The sequence below is a fragment of the Tachysurus fulvidraco genome, chromosome 15 (assembly GCF_022655615.1).
Source record: "Tachysurus fulvidraco isolate hzauxx_2018 chromosome 15, HZAU_PFXX_2.0, whole genome shotgun sequence".
NCBI classification, from domain to species: Eukaryota; Metazoa; Chordata; class Actinopteri; order Siluriformes; family Bagridae; genus Tachysurus; species Tachysurus fulvidraco.
In genome coordinates, this window is record NC_062532.1 from 17,418,054 (window position 1) to 17,433,053 (window position 15,000).

At 37.7% G+C, this 15,000-nt stretch overlaps 1 protein-coding gene across 1 annotated transcript; it reads left to right on the forward strand.

Annotated features, from left to right (window-relative positions):
• The first annotated feature begins 210 nt into the window (after nt 1-210).
• Nucleotides 211-14,512, forward strand: slc6a16a (solute carrier family 6 member 16a). The gene is made up of 12 exons (XM_027143719.2): nt 211-469; nt 6,692-6,905; nt 7,004-7,161; nt 7,963-8,089; nt 8,673-8,848; nt 9,150-9,260; nt 10,331-10,572; nt 10,677-10,851; nt 11,741-11,942; nt 12,091-12,250; nt 12,590-12,752; nt 13,223-14,512. Exons 2-12 carry the CDS (start codon nt 6,692-6,694, stop codon nt 13,538-13,540), a joined length of 2,046 nt encoding a protein of 681 aa, XP_026999520.1. The 5' UTR covers nt 211-469; the 3' UTR covers nt 13,541-14,512.
• Nucleotides 14,513-15,000: the final 488 nt, after the last annotated feature.

Genomic DNA, 15,000 nt, shown 5'->3' on the forward strand with positions numbered 1-15,000 from the left:
TAATACTACACGTGCATAAAACCTTTGCATAAATTAAACGCTTGTATGTTTGAGTTGTTAGAAATGATTTCGAGATCGAATACGAATTACGACACGAAATCAGTGTGAAAAGAAGGTTAAACGTTTCAATAGTTCTCTTGGGTAATTGGCGAACCAGGCAACTCTGAGCACGGTGTATAAAGGAGGCGGGACCGCGGACAGAACCCCTGGGCACGCGGTCGTCTTTGAGACGCTCCAATGAGCGTTCAGTGTGTAAAGCGACTGGGTCTTAGGTTTCACTACAACGCAGTTATTAGTTAGTTTAGTTAGAAGCCGGACAGAAACGTGGCGCTGAGGCTTGAAAGTCAGACCTGTTTGGCTTGGCGTGACTTCTGCGTGTTAAAGCAACAGAGAGAGGAGAGGACCTGGGAGAGAAAGCGTGAAGACAAAAACCCAAGTGAGAAGAACAACAACTCCAACTCTTTAAGAGGTAACTTTACATTTATGCATTTCTTCTGTCCATGCACTAAAACTGCCTGGTGTCACTAGTCTACGTGTAGAGTTTTACACGTGAACAATATGGAAAGGTAATATTAACTTAATAATGCATTTCTGTAAGCTTAAGCTGAACCCGAGTAGCTTTTCACTTTTCCTTTCCAGAGTAAACACGTTTCCACGTGTCAGCTCCAGTTTATTGTCTCCTGCATATGTTTCCTTAGGTGGACATGACTGATCTGCCAACATCATCTATTTGCAATAGTGTTTTTTTTAAAGGAACCCTTTTAGAACACGAAAGAGGATCTTTGGTTTGTTTTGGTCTTCAAACTTTTTTATAGTACTTTAGAAATATGTGGTCAGAATTTTACAATTTATTTCCACAATTTTGCAAAGGAAGTGCAAAGATTTTTCAGAACGTTTGCTATCATTGGTTAGTTCCTCAGGGGAAATGTAGAAACCACAGGGCAGATTTAGTACTAGGCAAAGAAAGGCAGGGGACTTGGGCCCCCAGTAGCTAAGGGCTCCAGTAAAAATGTGCATGGACCCTTGTCTTATAATGGCCCCGTGGCTATTGCCGAACTTTGCCTAGTACTAAGTCCACCTCTGGCTCTATATGAAAACTTATTGAATTGAACAAAAGTGATATATAATTAAATTTATGCAATTGTTAATGCAATTCTTCTTTTTCTTTTTCTCTCTTTTCTTTTTTATGTTTTTTTATTTGTTGACAAAGAGATTTGGAGTTTTTTTTTAAAAAGAAAGATTTCAATTATGTGCAAAATTTCGTGGGATAAAAAGGCACCTTTTTTTTTATTTCTAAGTGCAAAGTGTTTGTTCTCTATTAAATAGTTTTTTATAGAGTCTGTGTTGAATCTATAGACCAGCAGGGTTCCCATTCAGACCAGGATCCTCCGGAACGTCTTTTGATTGTTTTTACTGTTTCGTAGGAACTTGGATAATTGTAGAAGTCTTATTTGTAATTGAAGAAATTCAGAGGTATCAGACTTTCAATAAGAATTAGATTACATTATACTTCTTACAGTTTTCTTAAAGGCGCCGTTCTAGTGATACGTTATAAACATTACACAAAAAATGTTCATAATTGCATTGATATGAACAAGGTTTATAGGGCCATCAATAAGTCCTGTATCCTCTTTCTTTTGGCTATAATACTATTTTCAGTTCTCCAAATTTTCACTTTTTTATGTCCACTAAAGGAGTTAATTTCTTCCTAAGCTTCCTTTTATAAAATTGCATATAAAGACAGAGATCTGCGGTGTCCCAAAGCCGTCAACCTGCGTTACATTTAAAAAACACTTCCGTTTCTCGAGTCTGAACGATTCCAAAATTTTCTTTGTTGACTTTTTATATATTGCATGTATAAATCACACTTGTGGAAATAATTATAAATGGCTTTCTCCAAAGCCTGGATGACTTTAAATATAATGATCAAATTTTAATATCATGTACAGTGCCATCAAATGTTCCGACACCCTGGAATGAACATTGATAAAAGCTTATTGATGAAATTAGCTTCTAAGAGAAATGGAAAAAGTGAGTTTAAAGTCCATGGATAATGTTTTTGGTCAGTTTTAATAGTTTTCACCAAAGACATTTGGTATTTTTAATAATAACTGTTCTCTCAAAAAAACTATTTCTCATTGAGAATCTAAGAGAAGTGTTTGGAAGCTTAAGAAAAGATTATTGGGCGAGATTCCATATGAGGCTGGTTGAGAAGGAACCAAGTGTATGCAAATCTTCATCAGGAATGCTGTTTAGAATGTAATACAATTTTAGTTTTTATTTGGTTCACACTTTTCTTTCTCACTGCACATTAATACTGGTTGTGCGTGTTTATAGCCATGTTGCATTTTTAGGTATAATAGTCTTTATCCTGATTTATAACAGAATCATGATGATGTATTTAACCAAGTATTATTATCGTATTATTCTATAATAAGACATATATAAACAATGCCACCATATTTATGATTTCACATCTAAAAGCAACCTTAAACTAATTCACGAATCAAAATTTGACACAGATTTCAAGACTTTTTTTCAAGACTCCAGGATTTTGTTGGGTTTGTGCTTGCAGAAATTAACACACAATGAGCCAAACTGCACAATATTTATAATAGCAGCTCAAAATGACAGCAGATTGTTTTGCAGATTTGTTTTGAGACATGTCATGTGACACCAGTACAACGCACATACGAATAAAGCTCTTTGAATTCACATGTTTTCATTTAAAATGAATAATCATGTGCTTGATATTTCTCCAAGTAGTCGAGAAGTTTTACACAAAAAAGCACAAAAATAAAACTTAAACAATTTCTGGGGCACAACAATCACAAATACTCCTGCAGTCCTGGAGGGACTGTAAATAATTCTATATACAAAGTCACCTCTTATGATTGTATGCTATTTTGATGGAGGCCAGAATAATTATTTATGTTTAAGTCTAGTATGAATGCTGATAAATAGCTATTTGTTTTCTGATGTTCTCCTGGGAACCCTGCTGTTCTATAGATTCAACCTTGGCTCTATAAAAAACCTTTCCTATAGAACAAACACTTTGCACTTGGAAATGTTAAAAACAGAAAATGATGCCTTTTTATCCCACGAAATTTTGCACATAATTGAAATCTTTCTTTAAAAAAAAAGGTTCAATTGCAAATCCCTGTGTCAACAAATAATAATAAAAAAAAAACATAAAAAAAGAGAAGGGGGAAAAAAAAGAATTGCATAAATAATTCTACATTTCCCTTGAGAAACTAACCAAAACACAACTTTAAATAGCAAACGTTCTGTAAAAAAATTTCACTTCCTTGTGGAATTGTGGAAAAAAAAATGTAAAATTCTGACCACACATTTATAAATACTATTAAAAAAAACTTGGGGAACAAACCAAAGATCCTCTTTCGTGTTCTAAAATGGACCCTTTAAAAAACTAGTATTAATGCTGATAAATAGCTCTTTGTTTTCTGCACTTAAGATCATCTATAGAAAACGAATTTCTGACCAGTGCAGCTGGCTTAAATCCCAATCATATGTCTAGCATTAACTATAGCATTGGAGTTCAACTGTTTAACTTCCAGTTCTAGGTTGATCTGAGATCAAAATTCTATGTCTTGTATGTTCTAAAGATGCTTTTCAGCTTTCCACGGATGTAAGAGTATATACAGGTGCATGTATATGTACAAAAGGCACATGGGGATGTGGTAGCTTAGTGTTTAAGGGTTTGTACTATAGCTGGGAAGGTTGTGAGTTTATATCCCAGGTCTACCATGCTGCCACTGTTATGCCCTTGAGCATGGCTCTTAAACCTCAATTCTGTAAATAATTCAAATGAGTAGACTAGATATTTATTGAAATATTATTGTATGTATACAATGAAATTTATTGTAAGCAATGAAATCACATTTTGAACTAACTTTTTTTGTATGTAAACTACACATAAACTGTCCTCTTAAATCTGACTGAACACGTATCTCCTCTTTTTCTGTGTAGTGGATTATTTCATTTATTTGTCCTCTTTACTTTTCAATGATTGACACTGTGTACACATATGTAAATGTAATAAAACAGCTAGCACTGACAATGACGTCTATTTACAGAATGAATAAGCCAAGCTATATAAATGTAAAAAAAAAAAAAACAAGAACAAGTTGCACAGACTGTCGTCCGGACATCAGCTTCTGCAAATAACAAATGAAAGTTGTTAGAGATATGTTTTGATTGGTTTAGGCTAATTATTCATTGTTCTGCTCAGATGATTTTTTTTAATAGAATTAATGGAATTTATTAAGGCTTCTTGTGCTATGATGGTACAGCAGTTAGCATTGCCACCTCACAGGATCTCCCGTTTGATCCTGAGGGCAGATAACTGCCTTGTGTGAGGTTTCTGTGCATGTTCTCTCTGTATCTGCATATGTTTCCTCTGGGTTTCTTCCCGCCTCCCATAAATGTGTCAGTTGATGACTGTGTTAAATTAACTTTGGAGATAATGTGTGTGCACGGTGCTTTATGATAAACTGCCATCCCATCAAGGGTGTATTCCCATCTCGCACCCAGTACTCCTACCTAAGATCTGCCATAACCCTGATTGCAATAAAGGTCACATATTACAGTAGTTCATTGGCCATATTTTTTCCACATATACATTACAGCATGGTGAAATTCTTTCTCAAAAAAACGGTTCTCAAAAAGTTTCAAATTCTCAGACCTGATACCAAACCATTTGTAGTAGGAACATTTTCAGATACATTTCGGATACATTTGAAGGTCCGATATAATTTTTTTTTATTTGGAAGATATGTAGAACATGCAAATTTTTAAACAAAAAAGAAGCCATGCTTCTTAATATTTCGAAAGCCAAGATCAGGCATGGTTCCTGCTTGATTAGATTGGATACCTCTTGTCTACACATTTGACTAAGCTTATTAAGACTAATCTTTTACGTATGCATGTTTAATAATTGAATAGATGATGTGAAAGCGGGGGGGGGCGGGGGAGATTGTCAAATGACCAGTGAAATTTAGGTTCCAGATACAGAGGAAAACGCTGTCAGGATCGAATGTCAGCTGAGTCAAATAAGAAACATTACACCGAGTATCATAATGTTGCATATGTGCTCGGAAAACTTCTGTACACATTCCTTGCTGACTTACCTGGACCGAGTAAAGAAGCTGTTTAGGAAGTCACGGGATCAGGAACAAAAAAAAGTGAAGGAAAATAAGAACTGACTTGGTGTTTATTTACAAGACACATAACCTCCTCCACTCTTACAGCATTCACGTGAAGGTAAAGAAAGTTCCTACAAACATATCTCACACGTCTCTCTTTATCTTTATTTTAAGTTCATTAGTTCATTTAGTTCCATTAATAGCTTACTGTCAGTCAGCCAAGTTACTGTGCTGTAAGCACCAGTCAAAGCCCCATCCCCCACCGCCTCAGCATGACGCAGTGACACACCCCCATATTTTCTTTCTTATGCATTACAGCGTATGAAATGTCAATCTCTTCAGGCCTCCTGCTTTTTTTAAAGCATGACCTCTTGCTTCTTTTTAAAATATTATTTTCTTACATTATCCCTAGCTTCACTAGGGCTGGATGATGCTATATATATAATAGTTGCTAACAAGAAGCTGACTGGATTTATTTCACCTTTTGGTTGATTGATTTCTTAAATTGTTTGATTTTGTCCCTTGTTTTTTTCTTTGAATTGTTTCAGTTTAAATGTAACTGTACACTAACACAAAATTCATTTTAATGATACAGGCGACTTACATAACCAGCTAGTCTAATGAACTGCTTTGAGCTAAATAATTTACATAAAGGAATGTGTTTGGATAATCAGCAATAGAAGCTTTACTACAGAAGCCATGTTGTGTCGTGGTTAGAAAATTAGAGTCACCGAACGACCAGGTATTTAGTTTGGTCTGATTCCAGAACATTGAGAAACCTTTTTCTTTCAAATAAAAGTAGAGTTTCTCCAGTCAACATGCATCGGCTAAGCTCTGCTTCACATCAGTGCTGAACGCCAATTATTGATGCAATTCACAACGACCCTTTAAATGTTCCACGGGACTGTGAAAACTAATTATGTGCTGTTCATGTCTGTGACTCTTGCATACAACAAATGCTATTGAATGGTTTTGTATTTTGGGCAGTTCATGGGATGAAGGCAATGAAGAGCGACTGTGAAGGATTCGCCATTTTTAAATGCCGTTATTTATAGAGCATTTTAACAGCTCTGTTCTCCACATGATTCTGTTTGGGAGGAAAGAAAGGATGAAGGAAGGCAGGTAAGAAAAGCTATTTGGAAAAAAAAAATCAGGGACCGGAAGGATGAGCCTAGCATCGGTCAAAATGAAAGAACTAGGGATTTACTTAATGCTCACTACTGCATATAAGGGATTTTCAGAAGTGCGGGTGTTTGCACAAGCAGGCACCTTGAGGGCAGATCAGATCTTTTGGGAATTTTAACATACGCTCGTATACAATTTCACATTACATAACCTGTAATCACTGAGTCAATACTTCATGCTGTTCTTTACAGATAATCTACTATTTTCTTTTCCGCACCCTTTTACCCTGAATTCCCCACATTCCACCTCTGTAACCTGTGACATTTAACTTGACTTACATTTAAAGATGCATTCAGGAGCCCATTGAACTTTAACACTCATGGTAAACACCTCTGTTTTAGATGGAAAATACGCTGTTGCCCAGCGGCGGAGATGTTCCTGGGACGACCAATAATCAATCCGCAATGGGGGCAGGGTCTGATGAAGAGGTGGCACAGAGGAAGGATCGCCCTGCATGGGACAGTAAGCTACAGTACGTTCTCGCCCAGGTGGGCTTCAGCGTCGGGCTCGGCAACGTGTGGCGCTTCCCGTATCTTTGTCACCAGAACGGAGGAGGTGCATGTGGTTTTTCAGACTAATCCATAGTTTAAGTAGACAGATACTTTAATACCTTGTTCAGAAAAATCTGACTTTTCTTGGCCCTCTATTTACAGGATCATTTCTGTTGCTTTATGTGCTGCTGCTGCTGTTGATTGGAGTTCCCTTGTTTTTCATGGAGCTGGCTGCAGGTCAGAATATTCGGCAGGGCAGCATCGGCGTCTGGAAACACATCACGCCACGTCTCGCCGGCATCGGATATTCCAGCTGTTTGGTAATACATACAGTAAACAACTGAGCTTGCTGAAATGGAGGAACGTACATTGTTGGTATTTGTAATTTATGGAACACCAGGATTACTAGTTTAAGCCGTTTTTAGAACACATTAGTGATGTTTGGACCGAAATGTCCCAGAACAAAAATGTTCAAAATAATATTTTGATCATTATTTGAGAGCCTTAAAAAGCTGCCTCATTTAATAAAATCTTTTTTTTTTTTAAATCATTGCTCTGCACCTTTAATGTCATAGCAAAATGCATATAGGTTCATTAAACACATCATCATCAGTTTACAAACTGATTTATAGTTATTCTGGATTTTAGTTCACATAGAAAGTAAAGAAAGCTATATGTTTTTTTATTTGTAATCATGCAATATGTGTAATATTTTGAGTATGGCTGGTTTTTATTAAAGCACGTTAGTGCTAGCTAAAATGAGGTGTGTGTGTGTTTGGGTACTTGCTGGTGGATAGTGGATCTTTTTTATGTAAAAAACACCCAAATAACACTTTCTCATTCTATTATGCAATCCCCTGCTGCTCTCTTTCTGAAACTATTTTTCTTTTCTGTATTTCACATTTCACCTTTAAGCTAAACTATAGCACAAGTAAAAAAAAATCTCTCTTTGTGTGGTGTGTGTGTGTGTGTGTGAGAGAGAGAGAGAGAGAGAGAGAGAGAGAGAGAGAGGGGCAGGCATGTGATTTAATTGGAGCTTTATAAAACAATTTTATTTTTCTTTAAAAGTTGATAAATAATCTCTCTCTCTCCCTCCCTCTCTCTCTCTCTACCTCTCCCAGGTTTGTTTCTTTATGGCTCTGTACTACAATGTGATCATTGCCTGGGCTCTGTTTTACTTCGGAAGTTCTTTCCAGTACCCGTTACCATGGCAACAGTGTCCGACAGAACATGGCCTTAACGTGACAGGTACAATAAAGTACAAGCTTCAATTAAGAAAGGTGTTTCTCAATAAAGCTTTAGTCTCTCTCTCTCTTTCTCTTTCTCTCTCTCTCTCTCTCTCTCTCACACACACACACACACACACACACACATACACACATACTGGAATGATCATGTTTTGTTCCCATGCTGTCTTTACATACAGGTGTTGAAACAGCCATCACTCTATGCCTCACTGCATGTTATATTACATGATCAGTGTTGGCATGCATCCATGCAAACTTTTTTTTTAGTGTCCCGAAAATGGATGGTGGTGAAAGGAGAGCTCTGTCTGTTGCGCCTAGCTGTACAAAATTAATAAATAAATAAAACTCCCATTTATGGATAGAAAAACTTTGACAGGACTTGCAGAAACAAGAAACATCCAATCTAACATCATTGAAAATTTCAAATAAATAAAATAATGCACTGGAGTAAGAAATGGAGAACCGTGTTCACTTCATTCAGGTTTATATCCTGAATGTAAGCTGTTTGAATATCTGATGGTATTTCTCTCTCTCTCTCTCTCTCTCTCTCTCTCTCTCTCTCTCTCTCTCTCTCTCTCTCTCAGTGAAGGAGTGTGCTCTCAGCTCTCCCACCTCATACTTCTGGTTCCGTAAAGCTCTTGATATCTCCGACTCAATTGATCAATCCGGAGAGTTTAATCCTGTTATGACCGGTTGCTTGCTTGCAGCCTGGGTTATGATCTGTCTCGCCATGATCAAGGGCATCAAGTCGTCAGCCAAGGTACATACCAGTAACAGGGCAAACCGAGCACAAACACAAACACACTCATTTGTTTGAAGTTGTCACGTGTAAATCGCACCTGTGCCCTTGGGATATCTGATGTCAATAAATTTATTGTGCTTCCGTTCTAGTGCAGATGTACGAACTCACACTGATTTATCCCTAGCAGTCAGAGATTAAACCCTAAACCCTTAAACCACTGCTCTTACAGCATCTCTAACTCAATCTAGGGCCAGCAGCATATATTTAGCTGAAAATAGTTCTCCAATATTCCTCACGCTCTTGTGTTTTCCACTTCCAGGTGATGTACTTCTCTTCTATTTTTCCGTATGCCGTGCTGTTCTGCTTTCTCATCAGAGGGCTGATGCTGGATGGAGCCATCGACGGACTCACCTTCATGTTCTTTCCAAAAGTTAGTAAAGATTGAACACGCAACACTACCAACACTTTTGTTTGTAGTATACAATGTTCTCAAACAGCTGCTGTTAGTAGGGCTTTCAACATACAGTCAACACAGGATCCTGCGCTCTCACTGCTGCAGTCTGCGTTCATTTCCCAAGCAGGGACTTACCCCAGCCAACCCTCAGTACTAGTCCCAAGCCTGGATAAAATGGGCACCCAGCCTAAAACCTGTGCCAAAATGAAACATGCAGAACTGGTGATCCGCTGTGGTGATCCCGAACGAAGTGCAGTCAAAGGACAACAACATTGTAGCTACCTACAGATATTTACTCATGGTTACTCAATAACCATGAGTGACCCCGTAATATGGTCTTAATAATCAGATAATAAAAGCTTTAATTAGATGTATTTAAATCTGAAACAGGTGAAAAGTGAAATTGTAGCTTTTATCACGGAGTCCGTCCCAAGTCTCCTGGTGATCCAGCATTAGTTTCCCGTGCTCTGGTTGATGAGGCCCGGGTTCGATTTCTCGGGCAGGGAGCTAACCCAGGCACTAAAGCACAGTCATGTGTACTTTTCCATTCAGGTATATTTATGTTCACTCTGAGCTCTCCTGGCTTGAAATAACCTACCTGAATATTTTAAGTGGTGCAATTGCAAATAATTTTTTTTTTCTTGGGTTTGTTAACATCATGAACTTTTCTTGCAGTGTGTAATCAACCTTTTAATTCATATATTATACTTGAGTTATTGTAAACTTTAAGTAAACCGAATCCTGACTATTCTTAATCTAACATTCGTTCAACACTGTTTTTTCCTCAATCCTGGCTTAACATTCTTTTTTTTTTTGCATATATATATATATATATATATATATATATATATATATATATATATATATATATATATCAATCATGTCAACAATCATGACCTGAATAAATACAAAGTGAATCAGTTGTATAACAGATTGTCTTAGACTTTTGCATCACTTAGACAAAACGTCTTGTATCATATTCTTGTTTTCTTAAAATTCTAGTATCGTATTTAACCACCACACATATTTCTTTGTGTTTGACATAGTTAGAGATCTGGGGTGAGGTGCAGGTCTGGCGACAGGCGGCCACTCAGGTTTTCTTTTCTCTGGGTTTGGGCTACGGATCCGTGATCGCGTACTCCTCCTACAACCCAATCGACAATAACTGCCACCGGGACGCCTTCATGGTTTCAGGCATCAACTTCATGACCTCAGTCCTGGCCTCGCTGGTCGTCTTCGCAGTGCTCGGCTTCCGAGCCAAAAACATTGCCCTGGGGTGTGTCGTGGAGTAAGTGTGCGAGCAGTGTCTCTCTTATTTATACCGTCAATTATGTCGCTCTCTTACTTTGTGTCCTAGAGATAAAATTTGATCTTGGGTTTCTTATCTTGCAGTAATATACGTAAAATTTCAGCGATGGGAGCTCCAGCTCTGGTTTCGATATCACGGTTCAACATGTCTGACCCAAGATCTGTGAGCTTGAAGGATTACCAGGAGTGGTACAAGCTTAATGAGTCCTTGCCAGGAATAAATATCACCGATTGTAACCTGGAGACAGAAATGAGCAGGGTTTGTGTCTGCCGTGAGATTTCTACGATTATTTTATGATCGATTGTTTATTTATTGAGTTAGTTAGTTAATTAGTTAAAGTACATACAGTATAACTTTATGGAGCGACACATGATGCTACGTTATGGTGTTCTTCAGTTATAGACCATTCGGCATTATTATAGGATCCTTTATTACAACTGCCATTAAAACACAGAATTATTTGAATTATGTTGCTGTAAACCATAATAAAGCATCAATGAAAAACATATCCAAAAAAAATAAAAAATAAAAACAAATCACTATTTTAAAAAATCATCTTTATCCATTTATAGTTATATTTAAAATGTTCTCAAACCCAATAGCTCCTGTTGTTCTCTTAATAAGACACAAATGCATTTTTCAAAAAAACTCCAAGCAAAGCTTACAGCTTTATCCATCTAAAAATGTTTATCAACCCTGTTATGAGGCACATGCATCATCTAATTGTTCAGTTTCTTGAGATATCATTAAATTGTTGCTTACATATTTACTTGTATACTTAACAGTTTCATTAACATAATACGAAGTTATAGAAAGTTAATCAATATCTTCTGACAAGGTTTAGTGGTTAATGTTTTCTTTGTACCCTTGAGGTTTGGCTTCCTCCATGTACTTTGGTTTCCTCCCCTAGTCAAAGACTTATTCTAGACTGATTGGCCTCATCCAGGTTGTCCCCTGTCTTGTGTCTTGAGTCTCATAAGCTGCAGGCAAAGTGCTACATAAGATGACTAGATGGATTTTCTGACCAGTCACAATCAATCATTTGATCATTTTGAAGCTGTGCTATAGTAGCATGTAATATCTGACTTCCACCTGGAATGATCTAATAGGTTGTACTAAAGGCTACACTGATATTTGTCTTGTTCAGGGAGTGGAAGGGACTGGATTGGCATTTATAGCATTCACCGAGGCCATGGCGCTCTTCCCAGGGAGCCCATTCTGGTCAGCATTGTTTTTCCTCATGCTCCTGAACCTGGGTATGACCACCATGTTCGGCACCATGCAGGGCATCCTCACGCCACTCATGGACAACTTTACACTCCTGGGCCGCCACAAGACACTGCTCACAGGTATACACACACATATACACACACACACACACACACACACACACACACACACACACACACACACACACACACACACACTGCCCATGACAGTCATACAGAGATTTCTGTGTTGCACAGACAAGATATTGATAGCATTTCTGGATTTCAGTGTTCAGCTGTATTCTGGGCTTCCTGATTGGTCTGCTCTTTACTCAGCGCAGTGGGAACTACTTTGTGACCATGTTCGATGATTATTCTGCTACTTTACCTCTCATAATCGTTGTCATCTTCGAGACAATCAGTGTGGCTTGGGTCTATGGAGCCGACCGGTAAGACTAATGCTAAACTGGATGCTTTCAACCTCATTTTTATCCACTGTAGTAAATGCCTGAAATACAACAGATAAGGAAATCGCACACTGTTGCAGTGGAACAAAATATAATTTATTATACATATCACTGACTTTTGGGAATCTGGATATGTGTTTAAATAATGTATGCATGAATGGGAATTATTTGAATAATTATGTGAATTTCCTATAAAGAATATTGTGTGTCTGAATTGTTGCCATAGTAATCATATATACACTAGGAAATGAATGCTTATTAATCCGGCACAGATCAAATTTTTTCTTCATGTCCTTCAGTATTTATTCTGTCTCGTGTCAGGTTTCTGGATGACATGGAGGTGATGCTGAAATGGCGTCCTCCAGCCATCTATAAGTACTTGTGGAAGTACGTGTGTCTGCTGGCTATGGTGGGTCTGCTGACTGCTAGCCTGCTGCGTATGTTCTTCAAGTGGCCCACTTACACAGCATGGAACCACGCCACGGTAAACCACATAGCAAGCTGCATTTAATTACTGTTACTCTACAGAATGACCTCATCAGGGGTGAAGAGCTGAAGATACTTTTGAAAGAATAGATGTACAGTATTTTATATGAATAAAATTTCAACAAAATCAAGTTTATAAACATAAGAATTAAGACAGAGAGACCATGTTTGGTCTTGTTTGTGACTTATATTTGGATAGATTGGGTATTTATAAACCCACTCGATTTATTTAAATTGTTTAAATCTGATTATTCCTCTTAAGGTTATTTATGATGCTTTATAACAGCACGTGAGCTACATGTAAAGCCCTGTAGAGTCTGTGACTGCTAAAGTTAATTGCTTAAGGCAACCTCCTAAAAGGGTCTGTATTTTTATACAGTGGTTTTATATTTTGGGATATTCTAACTGCATGCCGTTCAATATTCAGAGCTTCTTTGTACATACAGTTTCTCACGTTCTCTCTCATAGGCCACTGACAGCAGCCTGGGATACCCGGGTTGGGCCTTGGTGATGATCGCATTGCTCATCTCCATTGCCTCTATTCCTGTGCCTGCTGTCTACATACATTCCTTCTTCAGCCATAAACAAAGTCAGTCACAGGCAGAAGGAGGAGCTGAGCATCACAGAGACCAATACACCAAATGTAGTACAGATGAACCAGAACTCAACAATCATCACACTGCTCCAGATGAGGAAGGTGCCTTACTGTCTGGGGATTTAGAGCAGTACAAGCTTGTCCCACTACAGGCAGATGGAGAAGAGGTGGTGAATGACACATCACTGTAATAAAGGTGGACAAGGAAAAACAAAGACAAAAAAACAAAGTGTAAATAGCGTAGTGGTGAAACGAATGTACGGAAAATGACTAAACAGGATGCTGGACTGTCTAACGGACAGTTGCCAAGGCGACAGCACTGTCAGTGTCTGCCTTACTGTTTTTGATTGGGTATACAGAAAAATAGAACAAAATCTTAAATCTTCAAGAGAATCAACACAATTCTATTATCACAAGTTAGAAACCAGCCTGGAGTTGGATGTCATGATGGCACGAGGCATCGAAACGAGGCATCAAAACGTCCGACGCTTCAATTTGTCACAAACACATGACTGCTATAGTTCAATTCAATTCAAATTTATTTGTATAGCGCTTTTAACAATTGACATTGTCTCACAATTGACATTGTCTTTATAGAAACTGATTCAATAGAAATGCAAGCTCTGGCTTAAGTATAGACACATGTACCAATGAGTATGGGTACATTAATGACTGATGTTACTGAATAATTGTTACGTTAATGATTGATGTTACACTAAATCACATTATTTCTTACATTTCCTAGTCTGTGTCTGTGAGTTAACAGATGATGAACTTGGGTTATGTTAAATGTACAGGAAGAAGTGAGTGTTTGTGTTTAAATACAGATTTATTGTAAATACCTGTATTCTAACATAGAAATAAGATATAAAAGACATTTTTGGAGTTTTTCTTTTTAATCATCGTTGATCTTACCAATTGGCTTTATCATTTAAATAGCAGCAATATTACTGTACTTTATCTCAAAACACTGACATGCACTGATTTGGTAACCGGAAGCCCAAAACTCAGCACCCGATCGTCCGAGAGGATTAGTTATACTAATTTTGATCACAAGATGCCGCTAGCTTTTAGCACAAATTGTGCAAAGTAGTGAACTCTTACTTATGATATGCTTCACAGATCCTCCTACCTTGTATATGACAAATAAAATGTACATAGAAGTCTTTGACTCATTTTTGGCTCATAAAGTGGTTCAACAAGCACATATAAGTAGATCCAGGAGCTTCTGTGCCAACTTTAAAATAGTATAAAGATAAAGACCTAATGAACACAAACATTGAGTGAATTTCTGGACCTGAAATAATGTAGAAGCAGCTTCTGTAGGCAGGGTATCTAGATGCAAAAATCATTGAATTATATTCTCCATGTTTACCAGAAATATATAAATACGTGCAAAGAAACAATAGCCTTCACTATTTTCTGACCCCTGGTCTCACCTCTTCAGGGAAAGGCTTCCACATAGCTGTGGGCATTTGTGTTCATTTAGAGATAATTGTTGAGTTCGTTTGGTAATGTCGGGTGAGACGGTCTGGTGTGTGGTCAGTGTTTTAGTTCATATCAAAAGGGTTCATTGGGGTTGAGGTCAGTGTTCTGTGCAGCACACTTGAGATCATTATCATGCTGGACCCAGTTTGGACCCCTTTAGTTC

What these genes read in the sequence shown, in the direction of transcription:
- slc6a16a (XM_027143719.2), top strand. Translation starts at nt 6,692, where the DNA reads ATGGAAAATACGCTGTTGCCCAGCGGCGGAGATGTTCCTGGGACGACC. An exon ending in GCATCAAGTCGTCAGCCAAG is followed by an intron (nt 8,849 to 9,149) that starts GTACATACCAGT and finishes TTCCACTTCCAG; the next exon opens with GTGATGTACTTCTCTTCTAT. An exon ending in CAGCATGGAACCACGCCACG is followed by an intron (nt 12,753 to 13,222) that starts GTAAACCACATA and finishes TCTCTCTCATAG; the next exon opens with GCCACTGACAGCAGCCTGGG.